The sequence below is a fragment of the Temnothorax nylanderi genome, unplaced genomic scaffold (assembly GCF_030848795.1).
Source record: "Temnothorax nylanderi isolate EJ_2023f unplaced genomic scaffold, tnyl_v1.0 TNYL_tig0457_pilon, whole genome shotgun sequence".
NCBI lineage: Eukaryota > Metazoa > Arthropoda > Insecta > Hymenoptera > Formicidae > Temnothorax > Temnothorax nylanderi.
The window spans coordinates 76774-96136 of NW_027249519.1; the positions used below are offsets into that span (position 1 = coordinate 76774).

At 36.8% G+C, this 19363-nt stretch overlaps 1 protein-coding gene, 1 long non-coding RNA gene and 1 pseudogene across 2 annotated transcripts; 1 reads left to right on the forward strand and 2 right to left on the reverse strand.

Annotated features, from left to right (window-relative positions):
• Positions 1–1871: 1871 nt before the first annotated feature.
• On the reverse strand, positions 1872–2231 carry LOC139782977 (uncharacterized). Its single transcript, XR_011721077.1, has 2 exons — positions 2054–2231; positions 1872–1951 (listed from the first exon to the last, which is right to left on the reverse strand). It is a non-coding gene; the product is annotated as an uncharacterized lncRNA (long non-coding RNA).
• Positions 2232–12819: 10588 nt separating this feature from the next.
• On the forward strand, positions 12820–14803 carry LOC139782969 (uncharacterized). Its single transcript, XM_071722070.1, has 4 exons — positions 12820–13130; positions 13291–13504; positions 13677–13953; positions 14499–14803. The coding sequence occupies exons 1-4, from the start codon at positions 12820–12822 to the stop codon at positions 14801–14803; spliced, it is 1107 nt and encodes a 368-aa protein (XP_071578171.1).
• A 3403-nt stretch (positions 14804–18206) lies between these two features.
• On the reverse strand, positions 18207–18713 carry LOC139782975 (uncharacterized; annotated as a pseudogene).
• Between the last annotated feature and the right edge of the window lie 650 nt (positions 18714–19363).

The following is a 19363-nucleotide window of genomic DNA, read 5'->3' on the forward strand; positions in this document are numbered from 1 at the left end:
CGCTCTACGAACACTTTCGTATCACGTGATCAGCGCTCATCGAATCACGTGCGCGCCGAGTGTCGTGCTCAAATGAGAGCGCGGCAACCAGCATTTGTATTAACCTGACAATTAAACGATATTTGTGCATTCCTCCCAAATCAAGTGTCTCATTTAAACCGCACGTCGGATCCCTGTCGGGGTCGACCCGGCATCTTACGCCAATTGGCGAACCGGAGTTACGCCCGGAAAACATAAAAATTCGCCAACAGCAGGACATGTATCACTATCATCGGTTAAAGGCTTTTTAAATAAAGATAATGTGTCGTGCTATGCAAATGTGGTTTTGCAATATTTAATATTTGTTTCACACTAGAACATTACAAGCGCGCGCTACGCGCGCGCCATTTAGCTTTTTTTCTATATCATTACACAAAACATTTGCAACACTATTGCTCTTTAATAATAACATATTAAGAAAAATTCAACGGTATATACATAACAATATGACTTTCAAATGACTTTGTACAGAAAAATCTTTATTTAAATTAATTTCATGTTTTTTGCAACGATATAAATACACTTTTAATAATTAATTAAAAACCTCGAAAAAAATACGTACAATTTTTATATACAAAATTTTTAACATGCTTCTTATCTCTTTGATATCGAAATTGAATTCTTAACTCTCTCTCTCTCTCTCTCTCTCTCTCTCTCTCTCTCTCTCTCTCTCTCTCTCTCTCTCTCTCTCTCTCTCTCTCTCTCTCTCTCTCTCTCTCTCTCTCTCGTTCTCTCTGTTTCTTTCTTTTTCTTTCTCTCTGTCTCTCTCGACTTTTATTCTTTTTCTTTTAGTTGTCATCTTTAACTTTGTCATATCCAATCATGGAGAACGAAGAAATTACGAACACACACGCTATCACCATCTTCATCGTCGACGAATTACGTACAATATAAGTTTAATTATTATTTTAAAGCTTACCTCCCTCCCTCTCCCTCTCTCTCTCTCTCTCTCTCTCTCTCTCTCTCTCTCTCTCTCTCTCTCTCTCTCTCTCTCTCTCTCTCTCTCTCTCCCTCTCTTTTTCTGTCTCCTGCTTTACCTCTTGTTCGTCATCTTTAACTTTATCATCACATCTAATCACGGAGAAAAATCATTACGAAGAAACATGTTATCACCAACTTAGGGCCAGTTCCACAAACGTCGGTTAACTCTTAACCTTAGGTTAACTCACTCTTCGTCTCTTTCTAAGGGGGACGTTAGAAAAAAACAAAGGATAAGTTAACCTGAGGTTAAGAGTTAACCGACGTTTGTGGAACTGGCCCTTAATCGTCGACGAGTTACACACAATATAAGTTTAATTATTATTTTAAGGCTTACCTGCCTCTCTTTCTATTTTTCTCTCTTTTTCTCTTTCTTTTCTTCTTGTTCATTATCTTTAATTATATATGCAATATCTAATCGCAAAGAATAACAAAGTCACGAACAAACACGCTATCATCATCTTCATCGTAGACAAGTTGCACACAATATAAGTTTAATTATTATTTTAAGGCTTACCTCTCTCTCATTCTCTCTCTCTCTCTCTCTCTCTCTCTCTCTCTCCCCCCCTCTCTCCCCCTCTCTACCCCCCCTCTCTCTCTCTCTCTCTCTCTCTCTCTCTCTTTCTCTGTTTCCTTTTTTTCTTTTTTTTTGTCTCTCTCGACTCTTCTTTTTTTCCTTTCGTTTGTCATCTTTATCTTCGTCATATCTAATTACGGAGAACAAAAAAAAATTACGAACCCACACGCTATCACCTGTGTCATCGTCGACGAGTTACGTACAATATATGTTTAATTATTATTTTAAGGCTTACTCGTCTCTTCCTTCTCCCTCTCTCTCTTTCTCTCTCCCCCTCTTTCTCTTTTTCTCTCTTTATCTCTCTCTTTCTTTGTCTCCTTCTTTTCCTCTTCTTCATCATCTTTAACTTTGTAATATCTAATCAGAAAGAGTAAAAAATTACGAACAAACACGCTATCATCATCTTCATCGTAAACGAGTTATGCACAATATAAGTTTAATTATTATTTTAAGGCTTACCTCTCTCTTTTTATCTCTCACTTTTTCTCTCTGTCTTCTCTTTCTTTCTCTCTGCCTTTTTCGACTCTTTTCAATCCAAACACAATGATAATCAGAGGGAGCAAGGTCAGGGCTATATGAGGGATGGTTTAAGATCTGAAATCCTAGGCACCCTATAGGCACCTAGCATCCTAGACAACCACCGTGCACACAACTTGTGATACTTGAGAATCTCCGTGACAATAGTACGAGATACATTCTCTAAGGGCTCAGTCACAATGAGAAAAATAAGGAATAAGATAAAGGAATAAGGAATAAGGGAATGTCGCATCTCACTTCAGTACATGTACATTAAAGTGAGATGCAACATGCCTTATTCCTTATTCCTTTATCTTATTCCTTATTTTTCTCATTGTGACTGAGCCTTTAGAATGTATTTACCCTGCGCGGGAGTTTGAAATGCCTGGGGTATTTGTTTCATGAAATATGAAATCTCAATTTGTTCTGTTACTTTTTAAAACATCCTTATTCATTTTTCTTGTCCTTTTTCTCTTCCATAAAATATGTACTGTAAAATATGAAAGAGAGAATAATTATACTATAAATTAATATAATCTAATATACTAATTAGTTTTTATATATCCTTTAACTTCAACGTGCTAATATGTAATTTATAATAATATCGAAAAAGGATAGCATATTGACTTTGCAAAAATTTAAAATTAGTAGTATCTATTTTTAATTCCTTTTTTTTTATATTTACAACTGTACATAAAATTATAATCAATTATAAGTATTACCATATACATTTTATAAAACTATTGTAAAGTTCATAAATTTAATTATCTATGCATCTAACTTTAATATATTTATATTTCAAGATATTAAAAATTACCTCTTTTATTAATTTCTACCGCTACTGCAAGTTTTACCTTTTACACTTAATCATCCATTATATCTTGTTCTTTTCGAAGACAATCAATACTGTAATGCAGATGAATAATATAATATCCATGATGTGGTACATCAAAGTAATTAGCAATACATATATACATATCGTAAAGAACCATATACTAATTTGTCTATAAATACAATAACAAACAGACTTATTTACTTTATTAAATAATATTCTTAACCTCTTCAATAAAAATTTGGCACAAGTAAGGCTCACACAGAAAAATACAGAACGTAAGCAGTATAACTTAAGCAGTAAGCGGATCAGTCAATTCTTTCATCTTTTGCCCATGTTTATTCACTCTCCTATTCTCTTCCTCTTTCCTTCTTTCTTTTAAACTTTTTTTTCCTTCCTTCTTTCGTTATTTCACTCTTTTCTTTTTTTTTATCCAAATACTTTAAATCTCATATTATGTCGTAGACCCATCTATATATAAGATATAACCTTATACAGTATCGTAAAACATTTGTATATGTTGTACACAAAACATGTTATAAGCAATGTTAACAGGTAGGAAACAAATACTTCTCACTGAAAATAAAATATAACACAAAGTATCATTCTTAAAAAATTAAGAATAATAAAAATTATAAAAAAAGTAAAAACGTTTTATAAAACTTATCTGGAAAATAATCTTGAATACATTCAAAAGGAAAAGAGAAATCTTTGTTGACGTAGCAGTAAATGCTAAAATATTTAAATGTTTAAATGCTTGAATACAATGCATGAAAAATGTAACGTTGTATAACAACATGACTTTTAAATGACTTTATACAAACAAATCTTTTTATTTAAATTGATTTTATGTCTCGCAAAGATATAAATACATTTTTAATAATTAATTTAAAGTCTCGAAAAATAAAGGGTATTTCCATTATAATAGTCGAAATGCCCTCACTCCGCTTTTCGAAAAAAACCTATTGGAACTTATTTGTAAACTAAAAAGAATAACTTCTATCACCCTGTCCGCCTCCCCCTCCTCCCTCTCCTTCCTAGGGTGGCTAAAAACCCCTTTTCTTGTACATTAATTTTTTTCTCGAAAACCTCCTGCTAAAAAATCTGTAAAAATTTGAGTATATAAGAGACATACACCAAAATATACCTAAATTTTTTCAGATTTTCTCAAGGTCATCTTCAAGGTAAAAAAAATTCCGAAAAATTTTAAATCATTATAACATTAAAACAAAAAACCATACATCGAATTTTATTTTTTTTAAATACGTATTCTAATTTGTTCTAAATATACCAACCGATTTTTTTAAGTTTCTGTCGGTGCGCCGTCTTCAAAAATGCGAAAAACTGTATTTTTTAGGTTATTTTGCCTTCTATCTCGGGAACGCCAATGTCGAAATATCTGAAAAAATTTGGGTATAAAGGGGCCATACACCAAAATATACCCAAATTGTTTTAGATTTTTTGAAGGTCATCTTCAAGGTCAAAAAAATTCAAAATAATTCAAAACCGTTATATTTTCAAAGCTAGGAGGGCGGCAATCCCCAGATTATTTTGAAAAAGAAAAGTAAAGTAACGATTATTTGTTCAAACTTTTGAAAAAAAAAGTGGCAGTTCCCAGTTTTTTGCCTTTCTAAACCTTCCCACACAGCAGAAAACTCAACAAATACCTTTCAGAGACCTTCGCAAAGCGTTACAAAAAAGATCCCACAAATGTCTCATATATGTCTTACAATTAGATAGTGAAAATGTCCGCTATTTTGTCACAAAGACCTTTATGAAAGGTTGCATAGACATCTCCTAGAGATTTTGCTACCATCTCTGAGATGTTTTGCAAAACATTTTGAGTACGTTGCATAGAGATATCTGACAATTATTACATACGTTCATATAGTAGGATAAGTAAAATCGTTAGGTAAATGAGAGAACAAACTATGTTAAACCACAAAATAAATTGTATTTGATTGCATAAACATTTTGTTCTCGCATTTACTTACAATCTCATTTATTCCATATTTAAGCCTATCTCTTTAAAGTACTCCCATTTCTCTAAACCCTACATAAAGTTATATGAACTTTTAATTTTATTAGATTTTACCTATGTATATTTTTGATCGATATTTAGTCCCGAATTGAAAGGTCGCTGACCAAGTTAACAAAATATAATTTTATTGTACTTTATTATTTTGTATTTAAATGGAGTTGCAAAATTATTTTTTAAAAAATATAGAAAAAATTTTTAAAATATTTTTAAATGTAGTAAAGTTAAAAAGTTTTGTAGTCTCTTTAAATTGTTTATAATTAATAAATAATTGTTTATAATTAATAAATAATTGTTTATAATAAATACATTTGTCGAACTATGTAGCTATCCGACAATCAATTGCCCTCGTTGCTGCGATAGATTTGCCCTCTGCTACATAGTTCAACAAATGTATTTATTAATTATAAACAATTTAAAGAGACTACAAAACTCTACAAACAAAATACAATTAACTACAAACGAGCTTTTTTTATTTTATAGTATGTTGATGTATCATATGATGTTAGCCGCCGCGACTGACACTTCAAATATTTAATTAAAATATAATTATGGACTAACAAACAAAAATGAATGCACTACAATAATAATCTACAAACGAAATACAATCGATTCCACATCTATTTTTTTAATTTTATGATACATGTCGGCTAGTTTTATGGTCTACAATTAAATAATTAATTAAAAATTAATTATAAACTAACAAACGAAAGTAAATGCACTACAATAATCTACAAACGAAATACAATCGATTTCACATTTTTTTAAAAACATGTCACTAATTTTTTTAAAAAAGTGTCAGTCGTCGGCTAACATCATACGAATGAGGCAGGAGCCATTGATTAGAACGGCGTTGATCCCTTTTCAATTCGCATTAGTGCGCAGAGCGGGCAGACAACCGTTCCGAATTACTAAAGCGCTTCATGCGCATTGACAAAACGGAACGATTTCGAAGCGCTATGCAACAGTAATGCAGTCTATGCGTTTCATGCGCAACTCGGAACGAACCCTGAGGTTACGAAGTATCTTTCTGCCCATGGTGAAAGGAAACAAGGTGTGCTCGGTAGAGGGATGCGCAGGACTGGAACAAGCGAGCGCTATGTTGGATATAATAGATATTCTTTATATACGTGACCAATATCATCAATGTCTCCCGCTTGTTCCAACGCACTCATTGGTTATTAGAGAAGGATGCGCAAGAGCACACCTGTTTTCCTTCCACCATGTTTCTGCCTGTGCCTCTATTATTTTGTTCTTTATATTTGTATTGTTTTATATTACTTTTATTATCTCCAGCCAGTACAATATGGAATCAATCTGAAACAAACTTATTTCTAGGCTTTTTCTTTCCTCGTGTCGAAAAGAAAGTTTAGAAAGGCAAAAAACTGGGAACTGCCACTTTTTTTTCAAAAGTTTGACAAATAATCGTTACTTTACTTTTCTTTTTCAAAAAAATCTGGGGTTGCCGCCCTCCTAGCTTTAAAAATATAACGGTTTTGAATTATTTTGAATTTTTTTGACCTTGAAGATGACCTTCAAAAAATCTAAAAAAATTTGGGTATATTTTGGTGTATGGCCCTTTTATACCCAAATTTTTTCAGATATTTCGACCTCGGCGTTCCCGAGATAGAAGGCAAAATAACCTAAAAAATACAGTTTTTCGCATTTTTGAAGACGGCGCACCTACAGAAACTTAAAAAAATCGGTATATTTAGAACAAATTAGAATACGTATTTAAAAAAAAATAAAATTTGATGTATGGTTTTTTGTTTTAATGTTATAACGATTTAAAATTTTTCGGAATTTTTTTTACCTTGAAGATGACCTTGAGAAAATCTGAAAAAATTTAGGTATATTTTGGTGTATGTCTCCTATATATACTCAAATTTTTACAGATTTTTTTAGCAGGAGGTTTTCGAAAAAAAAATTAATGTACAAGAAAAGGGGTTTTTAGCCACCCTAGGAAGGAGAGGGAGGAGGGGGAGGCGGGCAGGGTGATAGAAGTTATTCTTTTTAGTTTACAAATAAGTTCCAATAGGTTTTTTTCGAAAAGCGAAGTGAGGGCATTTCGACTATTATAATGGGAAATACCCTTTAATAATTAATTGAAAGCTTCAAAAAATGAAAGAGAGAAACTATACATATAACTCATTATATACGAAATTTTTAATATGCCTATTATCTCTTTGATTACAAAGGTAAATTCTCAACTTCTCTCTCTCTCCTCTCCCCTCTCTCCCCCTCTCTCCCCCTCTCTTCCCCTCTCTCTGTCTGTGTCTTCTACTTTTTCCCTCTCTTGTTCGTCATCTTTAACTTTGTCAAACACATCTAATCACGGAGAAAAAAAATTATGAAGAAACACGCTATCACAATATTAATCGTCGACGAGTTACGTACAATATAAGTTTAATTATTATTTGAAGGCATACCTCCTTCTCTCTTTCTCTTTCTCTGTTTCCTTCTTTTTCTTTTTTTCTCCTTATCTTTTTCTTTCTCTGTCTACTTCTTCTCCTCTTGTTAATCATTTTTAACTTTGTAATATCACGCTATTATCATCTTCATCGTAGACGAATTATGCATAATATAAGTCTAATTATTATTTTAAGGCTTTGCCTCTCTTTTCCTCTCTCTCTCTCTCTCTCTCTCTCTCTCTCTCTCTCTCTCTCTCTCTCTCTCTCTCTCTCTCTCTCTCTCTCTCTCTCTCTCTCTCTCTCTCTCTCTCTCCTCTCTCTCTCTCTCTCTCTCTCTCTCTCTCTCTCTCTCTCTCTCTCTCTCTCTCTCTCTCTCTCTCTCTCTCTTAAAATTATTGTTTATGTATGCTAGTTCTTACAGATATTTTTATGTCGTTATCTTGCCATTTTGTATCTTTGCCCTCCAGCCTATGCTTGGGCATATTAAATATATATCAAATCAAATATCTCTTTCTTTTTCTTCTTCTTCTTCTTTTCCTTTCTCTCTGTCCCTCTCGACTTTTCTTCTTTTTCTCTTATTTGTCATCCTCAACTTTGTCATATCTAATTACAGAGAACAAAAAATTACTAACACACAATTACTAACACAATTACTATCACCATCTTTATATCGTCGACGATTTACGCACAATATAAGTTTAATTATTTTTTTAAAACTTACTTTCTTCTGTTTTCCTCCATCTTTCTCTCTTTTTTTCTTTGTCTCCTTCTTTTTCTCTTGTTCATCATCTTTAACTTTGTAATATCTAATCACAAAGAAAAAATTACGAACGAACGCTCTATCATCAACTTCATCATAGACGTGTTACGTATAATATAAGTTCAATTATTATTTTAAGGCTTACCTCTCACTTTTTCTCCCTGTCTACTTCTCTTTCTTTCTCTTTTTTGACACTTTTCAATTTGCACACACTGTCTGCACTGAGCGCACACGTGCGTATATATGCTGTCTTTTTTCAATATTCTCAAACGTCATCAGGTTTCAAGATTGCCGGCCATGCATATATTTCTCTCTCTTTATACGTATCTTTATATAACCTTATATAGTAGTAATTTTACTACTGTTGTATGCACAAAACATTTGTACACAAAACACATTGTTAGCAACATTTATGAAAACCGTTAATAACTGAAATAAGAAGATAACACAAAGTATCTTATGTAAAATAATAAAATACTAAAAATTATAATAAAAACATTATATAGAATTTATCTAAAACTTATCTGAAAATTTTTCGATGACAACCGTTAACAGACGCGCGCTGCGCGCGCGTTATTTAGCTTTTTAAATTTTATACTTTTTATTATAACTTAACTTTTAACTACTATTATTTGATTTTTACTACGTTACACTATTATACTCACACGACAATACGCTAACGTTCAAACTGTCAAAACACACTCCGCGATGACAGTCCCTCACGGGATGAAGCAAGCTACGGCGCGGCAATCAATCGAGATAACCAATCAGCATCGCGGTAAAAAGGCAACAATAAATTCGACTATCGACTTAACACGCCTTTTTTAAGAGTGGACAATAATATTATTAGAAAATTATTATTGAAATATGATGATACAAATGTAATGAAAACTTTAATTAATGATTACATTGGTGATAAAAATGTGTTAAATTCTATCGATATTAGACACTTTCTTGGCAAACCATTTTCATTAAATATACAACAAGATGCTGCGGAATTTTTAACAATACTTTGTGAAAAAATTACAATTCTCAGAGACAATATAGAACACGATCTTTCTACTACTATTTATTGCGTAAAATGTAATTATACAAAGACAAAATTAGAACAAAATTTAATAGGAACACTTATGATTCCCACATCTTCGCATAAAATTTAGATTTGGAAAGTTTAATAAAACGCAATTTCTCAAATTGGTCGTCCATTGAAGGAACGTGCGAAATGTGTAAAAAAAAGGTCAATTAAATATTAAACATAATTTATATTCTGCTAAACAAATAATTGTATTACAATTGATATTATTTTCTTATGATAGCAATAAAGGTATATCCAAAATTACTAAGTATAATATTACAATGTTGCCTTGTGTGTACCTTCTGCTAAAATATCCATTGGAGACGGATTATACAGAGTGTGTAGTGCTATATATCATCATGGAAATAATGTACAGACAGGTCACTATACAAATATGTTACGAGTCGGAAAAACAAATAAATCAGAATGGATCTATGTTAGTGACGAAACGATTTTGCGTAAGCAGTGGCCTCGTTGCAGTAAAGATGCATACATTTTCTTTTTAGAACGATGTAATTAATGGTTTTTTTTAAACAATAAAACTAAATGATTTATGCAATTGTCAAAGTATTAAATTAATTTATATTTCATAAATTGATATCAACATATTTACGCATAGAATAATGTATTACTTATATTACTTATAGTTATATATGTATATTGCATTATTTTCTATCAAAAGTTGACAGAAATAGACATAGTTGCCAAAAGATACAGCAAAATATATCTAAAATTACTACACTAGTTAAGTCACTATACGAATATTTTAAGAAAAAACAAATAAAACAGAAAGGATTTATGTAAAAGCGATGAAATAATTTTGCGTAGGTATGAACTATATATCTGTATTGCGTTATTTTGTCCAATAAATATAATTGACAATTGTACTATATCTATAAAAGGATAATAAGAAATTAATTAGAAAATAAAATACGGAAAAATATAGAAAGATTACCATAAAAAATTTTACTTTTATCCCTGAAACAACCATTACAATGTAATTATTTTAAAAAATATACAATATAAATAATTAATAATTATAATAATCATCGTTTCCTTACTTACTCGGTTAGGCGGAGCGCGTGCCCGAGGGCTTCGTGCCCCGGCGGTCACGGTGTTCTAATAGGTCAATAAAAATAAGAAAATAATAAACATTTATGTATATGTATAATCAAAATAATTAAAATAAGAAACGAAAAGACAGAGATGAAAAAATGCAAAAAAGAAGACAAAGAAGAATAAAAAATAATGTTTTGACCAATTAAATATACAATTAATACACTAAAAAATAGTGAAGAATAAACAAACGAAATAAAAAAGAAAAAAAATTATTAAAGGTATTAAGACAGAATAATAACGAATAGAAAGGGATAATTTGTAAGATATAAAATCGAAAACATAATAAAAATATTGTAAACATAATATTAAAACTTAAAAAAAATAAAGAAATAATTTGAGAATATGAAGGGTAAAAAAAATTTTTAAGATTATTTTAATTCATATTAACTATTTATATAATTTTATTTTTATAATACAATAATGATTAAGATTTAAGATAAATAATAATTTTTTATACATGGTCCTTGACCACCTCGACCACCTCGGTAGCTTCTTGACCCTAGGCCCCGTTGCATATACCAACGGGCCCGTCCGCGGCCACGTCCTGTGCCTCGGCGAAAATCTAAGACAAAGAGAGAAATACAAATAACAAACATTAAATATAATTATGTGCATAATTGTATTCATAATAAATAAATAACATACAATTATTTCGTTGTTGAGGCTGCAATTGTTGCAGCTGCTGCTGTTGTTCCTGTTGTGGTGTGACCGGACGGCACGAGTTCGGCCCGATTCTCGCGGCTATCTTCCCATCTAACGGTCGCAACTCGGTTTTACCTCTGACTACCGAGAAGGTAATTTCGTATCAACGCCCCGACTCTTAACAAGACGCTAATATATTCCTTTCTTTCAGACTGATGCCCCTGATGGACCACCGTTGCTGCTACCCGTCTCCAGATCCTCGCCTATTCGCATACTGGATAAAGGTACGTCTCGATAATTTATATTAATTATGTGCTAATACTCTTCTTCTGTTGCAGGCCCCGCCCAGGATGGATCGTCGCTGCTGCTGATCGTCTCCGGATCCTCGCTTCACATCGCATACCGGATCGCCGCTGGACAACGAGGGATCATCGCCAAGGGACAAGGTAAGTAGAAGGTAAGTATCACTAATTATATAATTAATCTTGAGACTTTGTTTTATAATTCACTATTCTTTAATTCCAGATCGATGTATCCATGTTACAAGTCGCCTCACAATTACATAAAGTAAGTTTACCACGGTGTCGCCACGCTTCGGTGTGGATCGCGCTTTATGGATTAACAATCGCCGAATTTGTTGATCTCGGTTGTTTAAATATAACAAACAACGCCGTTCGTACAATATCTCGTAGTCGCGAGACTCGATGTCCGCGATAGTAGTATACTCGACACGCACTTATGGTCGCCGCCGTTATATCCGTTCGAACCGGATTATTTATGTTAATTGGTATCGTTGTACCTCTCACTATTGTTGAGTGAGCGTTTAACGCGCAATTACGCGGGAGTTCCCGATTGTTAAGTATTTGCTACCGCTATCGTCGTACTCTATCTTTGCGTTACGCGGAACTACTATGAGACACGTCCGTTCGCTAAGCCGATACTCGAGAGACTGCCTCGAGCCGCCTATCTCGCGCTGGCTCCCCACCATGCCGAACCATCCCTACTCTCGGGTTGTTTTCGTCGTTCGCCGTGACGTCACAACTTTCTCTTTCGGTTTTTGTTTGTTTTCGCACGCGCTCCCATATCGCCGCGCGTGATTATCACGCTTGTCCCCGTGCCCCCCTTTCGGACGCTCCCGGGTGGAAATTTCCACGCGCAGTTACCATGTGGAGGTCCCCTTCCTTCGGTACCGCTGCACCAGGTTTTCACCTTCTTCTTCGTGGTGCCGTTGACGCCGACCCGTGCGCACCGCCTCGGAGACGTCCCCGATGATGATTCCAGATCGATTCCCTGTAGAAGATGTCCGGGTGTATTCTGGGTTGTGGGCCGTTGACGCCGACCCGTGCGCACCTTTTTTGAGGTGCCCCTCTGATGATATTTCCGGACCGACTTCCTGGAGAAGACGTCCGTGTGCACTTTTAGGTGTCGGCCGTTGACGCCGACCTGTGCGCACCTTTTTGGAGATGCCCCCGAACAGGTTTCCGGACCGACTTCCTGGAGAAGTCGTCTGTGTGCACTTTGAGTGTCGGCCGTTGACGCCGACCTATGCGCACCTCTTTGGAGATGCCCCCGAACAGGTTTCCGGACCGACTTCCTGGGGTGCGTTCAGATCTCTCTTTCTGAGGGTGAGGGTAGGGTGGACCGGGAGTGGGAGGAGCTACTGTCGGGTGGCCTCGGTAGGCTGGAGAATCTGAACGCACCTGGGGGCCGTATGATTCGTATGAAGGCGCCACACAAACAAAACGTCTAACAAATACCTAACCTTAAAGATGGATCGCCGAGGAATTGTAGCATTGGCTGTGACTATTAGCAATAATTTTTTACAAGAGATAATGGAAAGTGATAGTGACAGCAGTAATGATAGTGATGCCTCTGACGATGAGTTGGATATGCGAATACATTTGCAGTTGCGAGGACCCCAACGTAAACCTGTAAGAATTTTAGATTATATAGAACGTACAATCCCACAATTTTATCATGAACAGTTCAGACAGCATTTTCGCATAACACCTACAACGTACAATCGGCTCGAACAGAGATTGGCACCAACTTTGCAAGGAAATATTGGTGTGAAACCTCCCATTCCAGTCAGGAAGCAATTGCTTGCAACCCTTTGGTTGTTGGCTACACCAGACTCCTACAAGTAAGTTTCTCTTAAAATATTTTTCTAAAGAGACAATGAAAACTATGCAATTACAGGTTTTAAAGTGTATCATGTTGATATGTGATTTACGACCAAGAAAATTAGAACTATGTGAGTATGAAGTATGAACTTTGCCTGTAAATAAGTATATTTGTTTCAGGTCTGTAGGGGAAAGATTTGATATGGGCAAAAGCTCACTGAGTGTCAGTTTTATGAGAGTTGTACAAGCCTTGAACGACATCGCTGGAGATGTCGTACAGTGGCCAAGAGGAGACAGATTAGCAACATTGAAAGAGAAATTTCAGAGGTTGTCAGTGCTACCTGACATAATTGGAGCTGTGGATGGTACTCACATTTCCATAAAGCAGCCACATGTAAGTTTTTTAGTTTAAAAGACAATGCAAATATTTCTTTTGATGAGTTTTTCCAATATTCTAATCATAACATGATTTTATGCGTAAAATTTGTTGAGCAGGTTTGAAATTAAAATAACATTGTTATCTCTGAATACCGGATATGCTTAAACTTGCCATGATTCTTTTTCAGAAAGACTCTCTGTCCTACAAGACGTACAAGAAAAACTATGCTGTTATACTTCAGGCTATATGCGACTCTGAGTTGGTGTTTCTGGATTGCTTTACCGGTTACCCAGGATCTGTCGGTGACATAAGGGTGTTTAGGAATTCTGATCTTTGGTCAGAAGTACAGAGGGATAGACAATTATATTTTCCTAACGAGGAATACATTATTGGTGACAAAGCTTACCCTGTCTTGCGTTGGTGTATTTCTGCTTTTCGTGATCGTGGTAATCTTACAGCGGTGAGTACATACGAATGAGTCCCAGTTACGCACAGAACAAATCGGACACAGCAGGTTGAATTAATCGGACATAATAAGAAACGGACAAACAGCGGTTGGAATCGGACACAAGGCCAATCGGACACAATTTCTATCGACGAGGTGAAGCAAACTTCGCTTCGTGCGGAAAGTTGTAAACCTATGTGTAATTGTACAGTTATAGATCTCGTCAATGATTGAAAGCACCGGTCGATATGTGTAGATCTCGATTTGCGCAGAAAATTACAAACCCATGTGAAATTGTGTCCGATTAGCATTGTATCCGATTCTAACCGCTATGGGTTCTTATTGTGTCCGATTCTTTCAACCTGCTGTGTCCGAATTATTCCGTGCGCAACTGAGATTTCCCGGTACACCGTACGCTAATACTTTGTTTGGATCTTCGGTGCTTGTATCTATACAATCATATTAGTTTTTCATTTTCTAGTCTTCCTCACATGGTAAACATTTTTTTAATTTTTTTGCTGCATATCCAAACCATGAAATTATTCAGAACATTTTCCTTTGCAGGCTCAAAAAGGTTCAACGACATACTGTCTAAAGTTAGGCAAGTCATTGAACGAGCTTTTGCATTGTTAAAAGGAAGATTTCGGAGGCTGAAGTATCTGGACATGAATAGAACGGACATGATCCCCTTTGTGATAATTGCTTGCACAGTTCTTCACAACATCTGCCTCGAAAAACTTGATGAAAACATAGAAGAATACATCATAGAAGGCCAGGAAAATGAAGTCCATGCTGTTCAAGACCCAGTGGCAGATGAAGATGATGCTGGTGGTGTGGCAAAAAGAAATTATCTTGCAACGCTTGTTTAGTTTAGTATAGTAATGTAACACTTCTAATCATGTATTATTTTGTCAGTAAACAAGGTTTCTTGATGGAAACTAAAGTAATTGAATCAAAGCATAAATATTTGTGATAGAACTGTATTTATTTTCAATCATGTCATTTTACTTGGAAAATATATATCCTTAGAACTTATATATTTAAAATTATATATTATAAAAAATATATATATCCTGTCACGACTTTTTCACTCCCGGAGCGGTCCGGGACGTGTGCCGGATCAAAAGGGGAAAGGAGAGCGGGATGATAGGCCTCTCCGGTGATTCTCTCGCACCTCCGACACTTCACGAAGCGATTCTCTTGTTGGGCGCCAGACGCGTAAATTCGCGTCCGCGAAATCGCGAGAAACCAAAAACGAGACGCAAAACGAATAAGTCGGTGTGCGAGGGAATGGCTAGCTCGACCTAATAGCAGGGCGGGGTTGATGAAGGGCAGCGCAGTATTCGGCGGGGTGACGCCTAATTAATAACGAATGTCGTAACTCAAGCCATTAACAAATAAAGAATAACATTTATTCTGTAATGATCCCCGGATGAACAGTAAATGCCAATGGGGCTTTCAAAACAAAAGCAAATAGCAGGTGGTAGATAACGCGGGCGTCAAATTTCGAATACAAAATATGATAACGCGGACGCCAGAAATAAACGGAAAATTACGTTAACTCAGTATACGCGCGAGGAAAACTAAACTTACAAAATCCTCGAGATCATATAATTTCGCAGCTAATAATAGTAGAATATTTCGCGGGCAAATAACATAAAGTATCGGTACAAATTACGACGGACTACGACATAACGGAAATAAACGCGAAATAATAGCGCGAAATACCGCGAAATGATAATGCGCCACGCTTGGAGCGCGTGAACGCAAGTTTCCAAACCCGTGCCGGGATTCTGTCGCCAAATATCTTAAACTAACGCAAAGAGTAATCTTAAGCTAACGCACAGAATAATCTTAAACTAACGCAACGAACGCGACGCGAGTAACGTCCCAACGTAAGAAGGAACGAACGCAACATGTGATATCGCCAGGGATATCCTCACGCGAAGAATAAGGCGCCGGGGCGCTCGACGAAACGCGAAATACTAAACTAACGCGAGAAAATATACGGAAGTACCGCGAGCAATATTATAACGAACGCGAAATGACCGATTTATCCTAACGCAAGAACTGAGATTACGCCAGTGATTCTGATCAAACGCAACACACGCGATCGTCAGCGATCGTCCGACGCGAACCATGATGCGCCGAGACACTCGGCATAACGCGAAATACTCGAATTAACGCGAGAAAGATACGGAATTACCGCGAGGGATAACGAGACGCAACATTAGGTCGACGCGAATGGTATCTTAAGGCGAACCACAACCTTCCGCGAATAATCTCTCAACGCAGCCGATATCGCGAGGATAGTCTAAATGTCCGAACGCGAATCGTGAGTAACGCAATTACACCAACGCGAATATCCCTCTGACGCCATTAGTTACGCGTACGGAATCTAAGGCTCGACCGGGCGAAATACTACGCCTAACGAGACACGCGATCGTGGACGTGAAGGGCGCGAGAAATGGCGCATTCGCGATATCGAACGTCGTCATCGACGCGCCTACCGCGATCTCCAGAGGTTCGTATACTTCGATCGCGATCCCACGGCCACGAGACCATTCCGGTGCCCCTCGCTCTCGCTATCGATCGCTAAATACGCCTTGTCGGCGAATACGCTAATTATCGCGAATTTTCCCGAGCGAGAGCGCGACCCGGGGAGCGGTGTCGTGGCTTTACATAATATGTTACCGAGGCAACCTCACCGTAGGCCGATTCTCTTCCGAGGGTCCTCGCCGTCGTCCCAAGGGTCGAAAGAGATAGCGGCCGGACGTCGTACTCGGCTCCGGAATGCGACTTAACGTTGAGGCAATACCGCGATTTGACTTTCGACGTGCGTCGATCACCGAGGACGATTTACGAATGCTCCCGAAATTTCGCTCGATGGCGGAATCGATAGCGCACCCCACCCCGGGCGTACGCGGCCCCGCGACGTTGGAGCGCGGACCAATGAGGGGTGAGCTCGCAGGCTCGCGGCGGATTCGTGCGTAGGGCCGTGAATTACGGCTTTCCGCGGGGCGCTAAACGGCCCTTCGCTCGCGCGGCAACTTTTCCGGGATTCTTCCCGGCGGCGGACGGGACGTGTCTGCCTCCGTGTTCCTTCCCGCACCGGTTCGGGAATGGTGGCCATCCATCCCGGAATCCGGTCAGCAGTGTAAGGAGGACAGATGGGCTGATTTTTGCCCCGGCGTCCCGGGGCCCTGCCATTATGGGTCCGCCCGCCGCTGTTTCACGCGCCGCGCGCGTGTTCCTGCGCTCCGTCGCTTTCGGCGGCCCGCGGGTCGCTTCGATCCGCTTTCCGTCGTCCGAGCTCTCGCCGTTATCCTTCTCGTCGACTCCGCGTCCGCTTCCTCTGTATCCTCTCAGGAACTCCAGTCTCAGCTCGGTGAGGCGCCACGCAATAATACAAAATAAAAGGGATCAGTATATCGTAACGCAATGACTAATATGCCCCTGGAGATCTCGCATCGATTCGTTGAACCGTCCTCGGGCGTGAAAGGTCGCGAAACCCGCGCCTTGTGACGGCGGCGGGGCGCTGCAACGAGGCAGCGAAACTGCAACGTCACAATCCTTAACATAACTCAAAGTGTTTCTCAGTCTTTAATCATTAAATCACATTAAATACCTGAATTGACAACATATGCCATGAATCTAATAACCCCAATAATACTTGAGGTAGCATCAATCACAAAAACATGTAACTCTTATATCTTTTGTATGATAATTAATATCCTACATTCTTACTATTAAATCATGTCTAAATTCTTTTATACCTTTAACATAAAAATATAGGAGGTACATAAGCTGACAATATTTAAAAAAAATCTTAAAAATATTTGAGGTAGGACCAATCCTTAAAAAATCAAACCCTTCCATAATTATATACAATTAACTTCACACAATTATGTGAGTTTGATTTTTTACAACTTAAGAGACTGAAGTACTTAAACTATTAAAGATTAATATAGAAAAAAAAGAATACTACTAAATAATAATAAGAGTACTATTAAAAGTAAATGCAAATTAGAAACAAAACAAAAATTGCACAATGAACGGAAATCATCTCAGACTAGCTGGAGAACTGTATCAAATAACGAAATCATACATTAATTTAATCTTTGGTCATAAACCTTCTTGGTCTCTCTAGTAGCCAACGGAAGTGTCAAGTGCTTCAATAATATGGAACTCTACAACAAAAAACAAGAAAAGAATTAAAGAAAGTAATGCACATTGTCAAAACAGAGAAAAACTATACACCACTTACAACTCCTATAACTTCTCCAGGAGTCGGTTCATTGCACTTTGATAAACCTCAATGGCACGATCCTGTCGCTCCATACGCTCAGTGTGCCTCTTCTGTTGCGCCTCTTCTTTTTTCTTAGATTCCTCTGTTCTTATGGTAAGTAGTCTTTCGATGTTTCTTTCAGTAATACTTTTCTTTTTTTTAGATTTAGGAGTAGAAATACATCCATTCTCACTGTCGCCTTCACTGCTGCCTATGAGTACAGAAGATGCACTTGAACAGTTCTGAGTATCAAATTCATTACGCCTCTTTAGTGTTGAAGCTATGGACACAGGCTTCACAGCTGGCTTATCGCCAAGAACATCATCCATTTTGTTATAAAACTTGCATGTAGCAACTGGAAGACCACTGCCCTTCTCATTCTGATCCCTAGCTTTTACATAGTGTTTTCTAAGGTCCTTAAATTTGTCTTCACATTGCTGTCCGGTATAGTTCCAGAATGGGTTCTCTTTTTTTAACTTGCTAGCTATCATTTCCCAGACTTTTTTGTTAGTAATGGTAGTGCTCTTGAAATAGCTCTCATGTCCTCTCCATTCGTCAATGAGAGTTTTAACGGCATAATCATCCTTCCATGACGCTGCACCTGTGGCAAAAAAAAAGAATTGGTAATGAATAAAGCAGACAAAGTGCATAAGAAGAAAAAAATTACAATATAAAAAAATGCGTACCTTTCTTGCCAGAGATGTTAACTGTTGACTTTTTATTTTCTTCAGAATTTACAACAGGCTGTTCATTGAACAACAGTTCTGTTTCTGGCACTGAAGTCTCACCTGTTTACCAATAAATATATTATTTGAGAAATAAGTTATTAAATCAGAAAACAATTAAAAACAACTGGTTGTATTTCTTATATCGATCCAGCTGGCCAAGTTTATTAATATTTAATTCACTATTTAATTGAAATTTATTATTTAATATTAATTGAATATAATAAACTTGGCCAGCTGGGTCGCATAAAAAATACAACCAATATATTATGTATCTTTAAAGATTCGTCGAATAAAATAGTCTCACATACAATATTTAGTAAAACAGAAGTTAGTAAAACCAATAACTTGCCTGAGGAATTTATTTCAACACGCAGATTGAAAGATGCTAGATTTTCAGGTGTTAAATCAAGGTA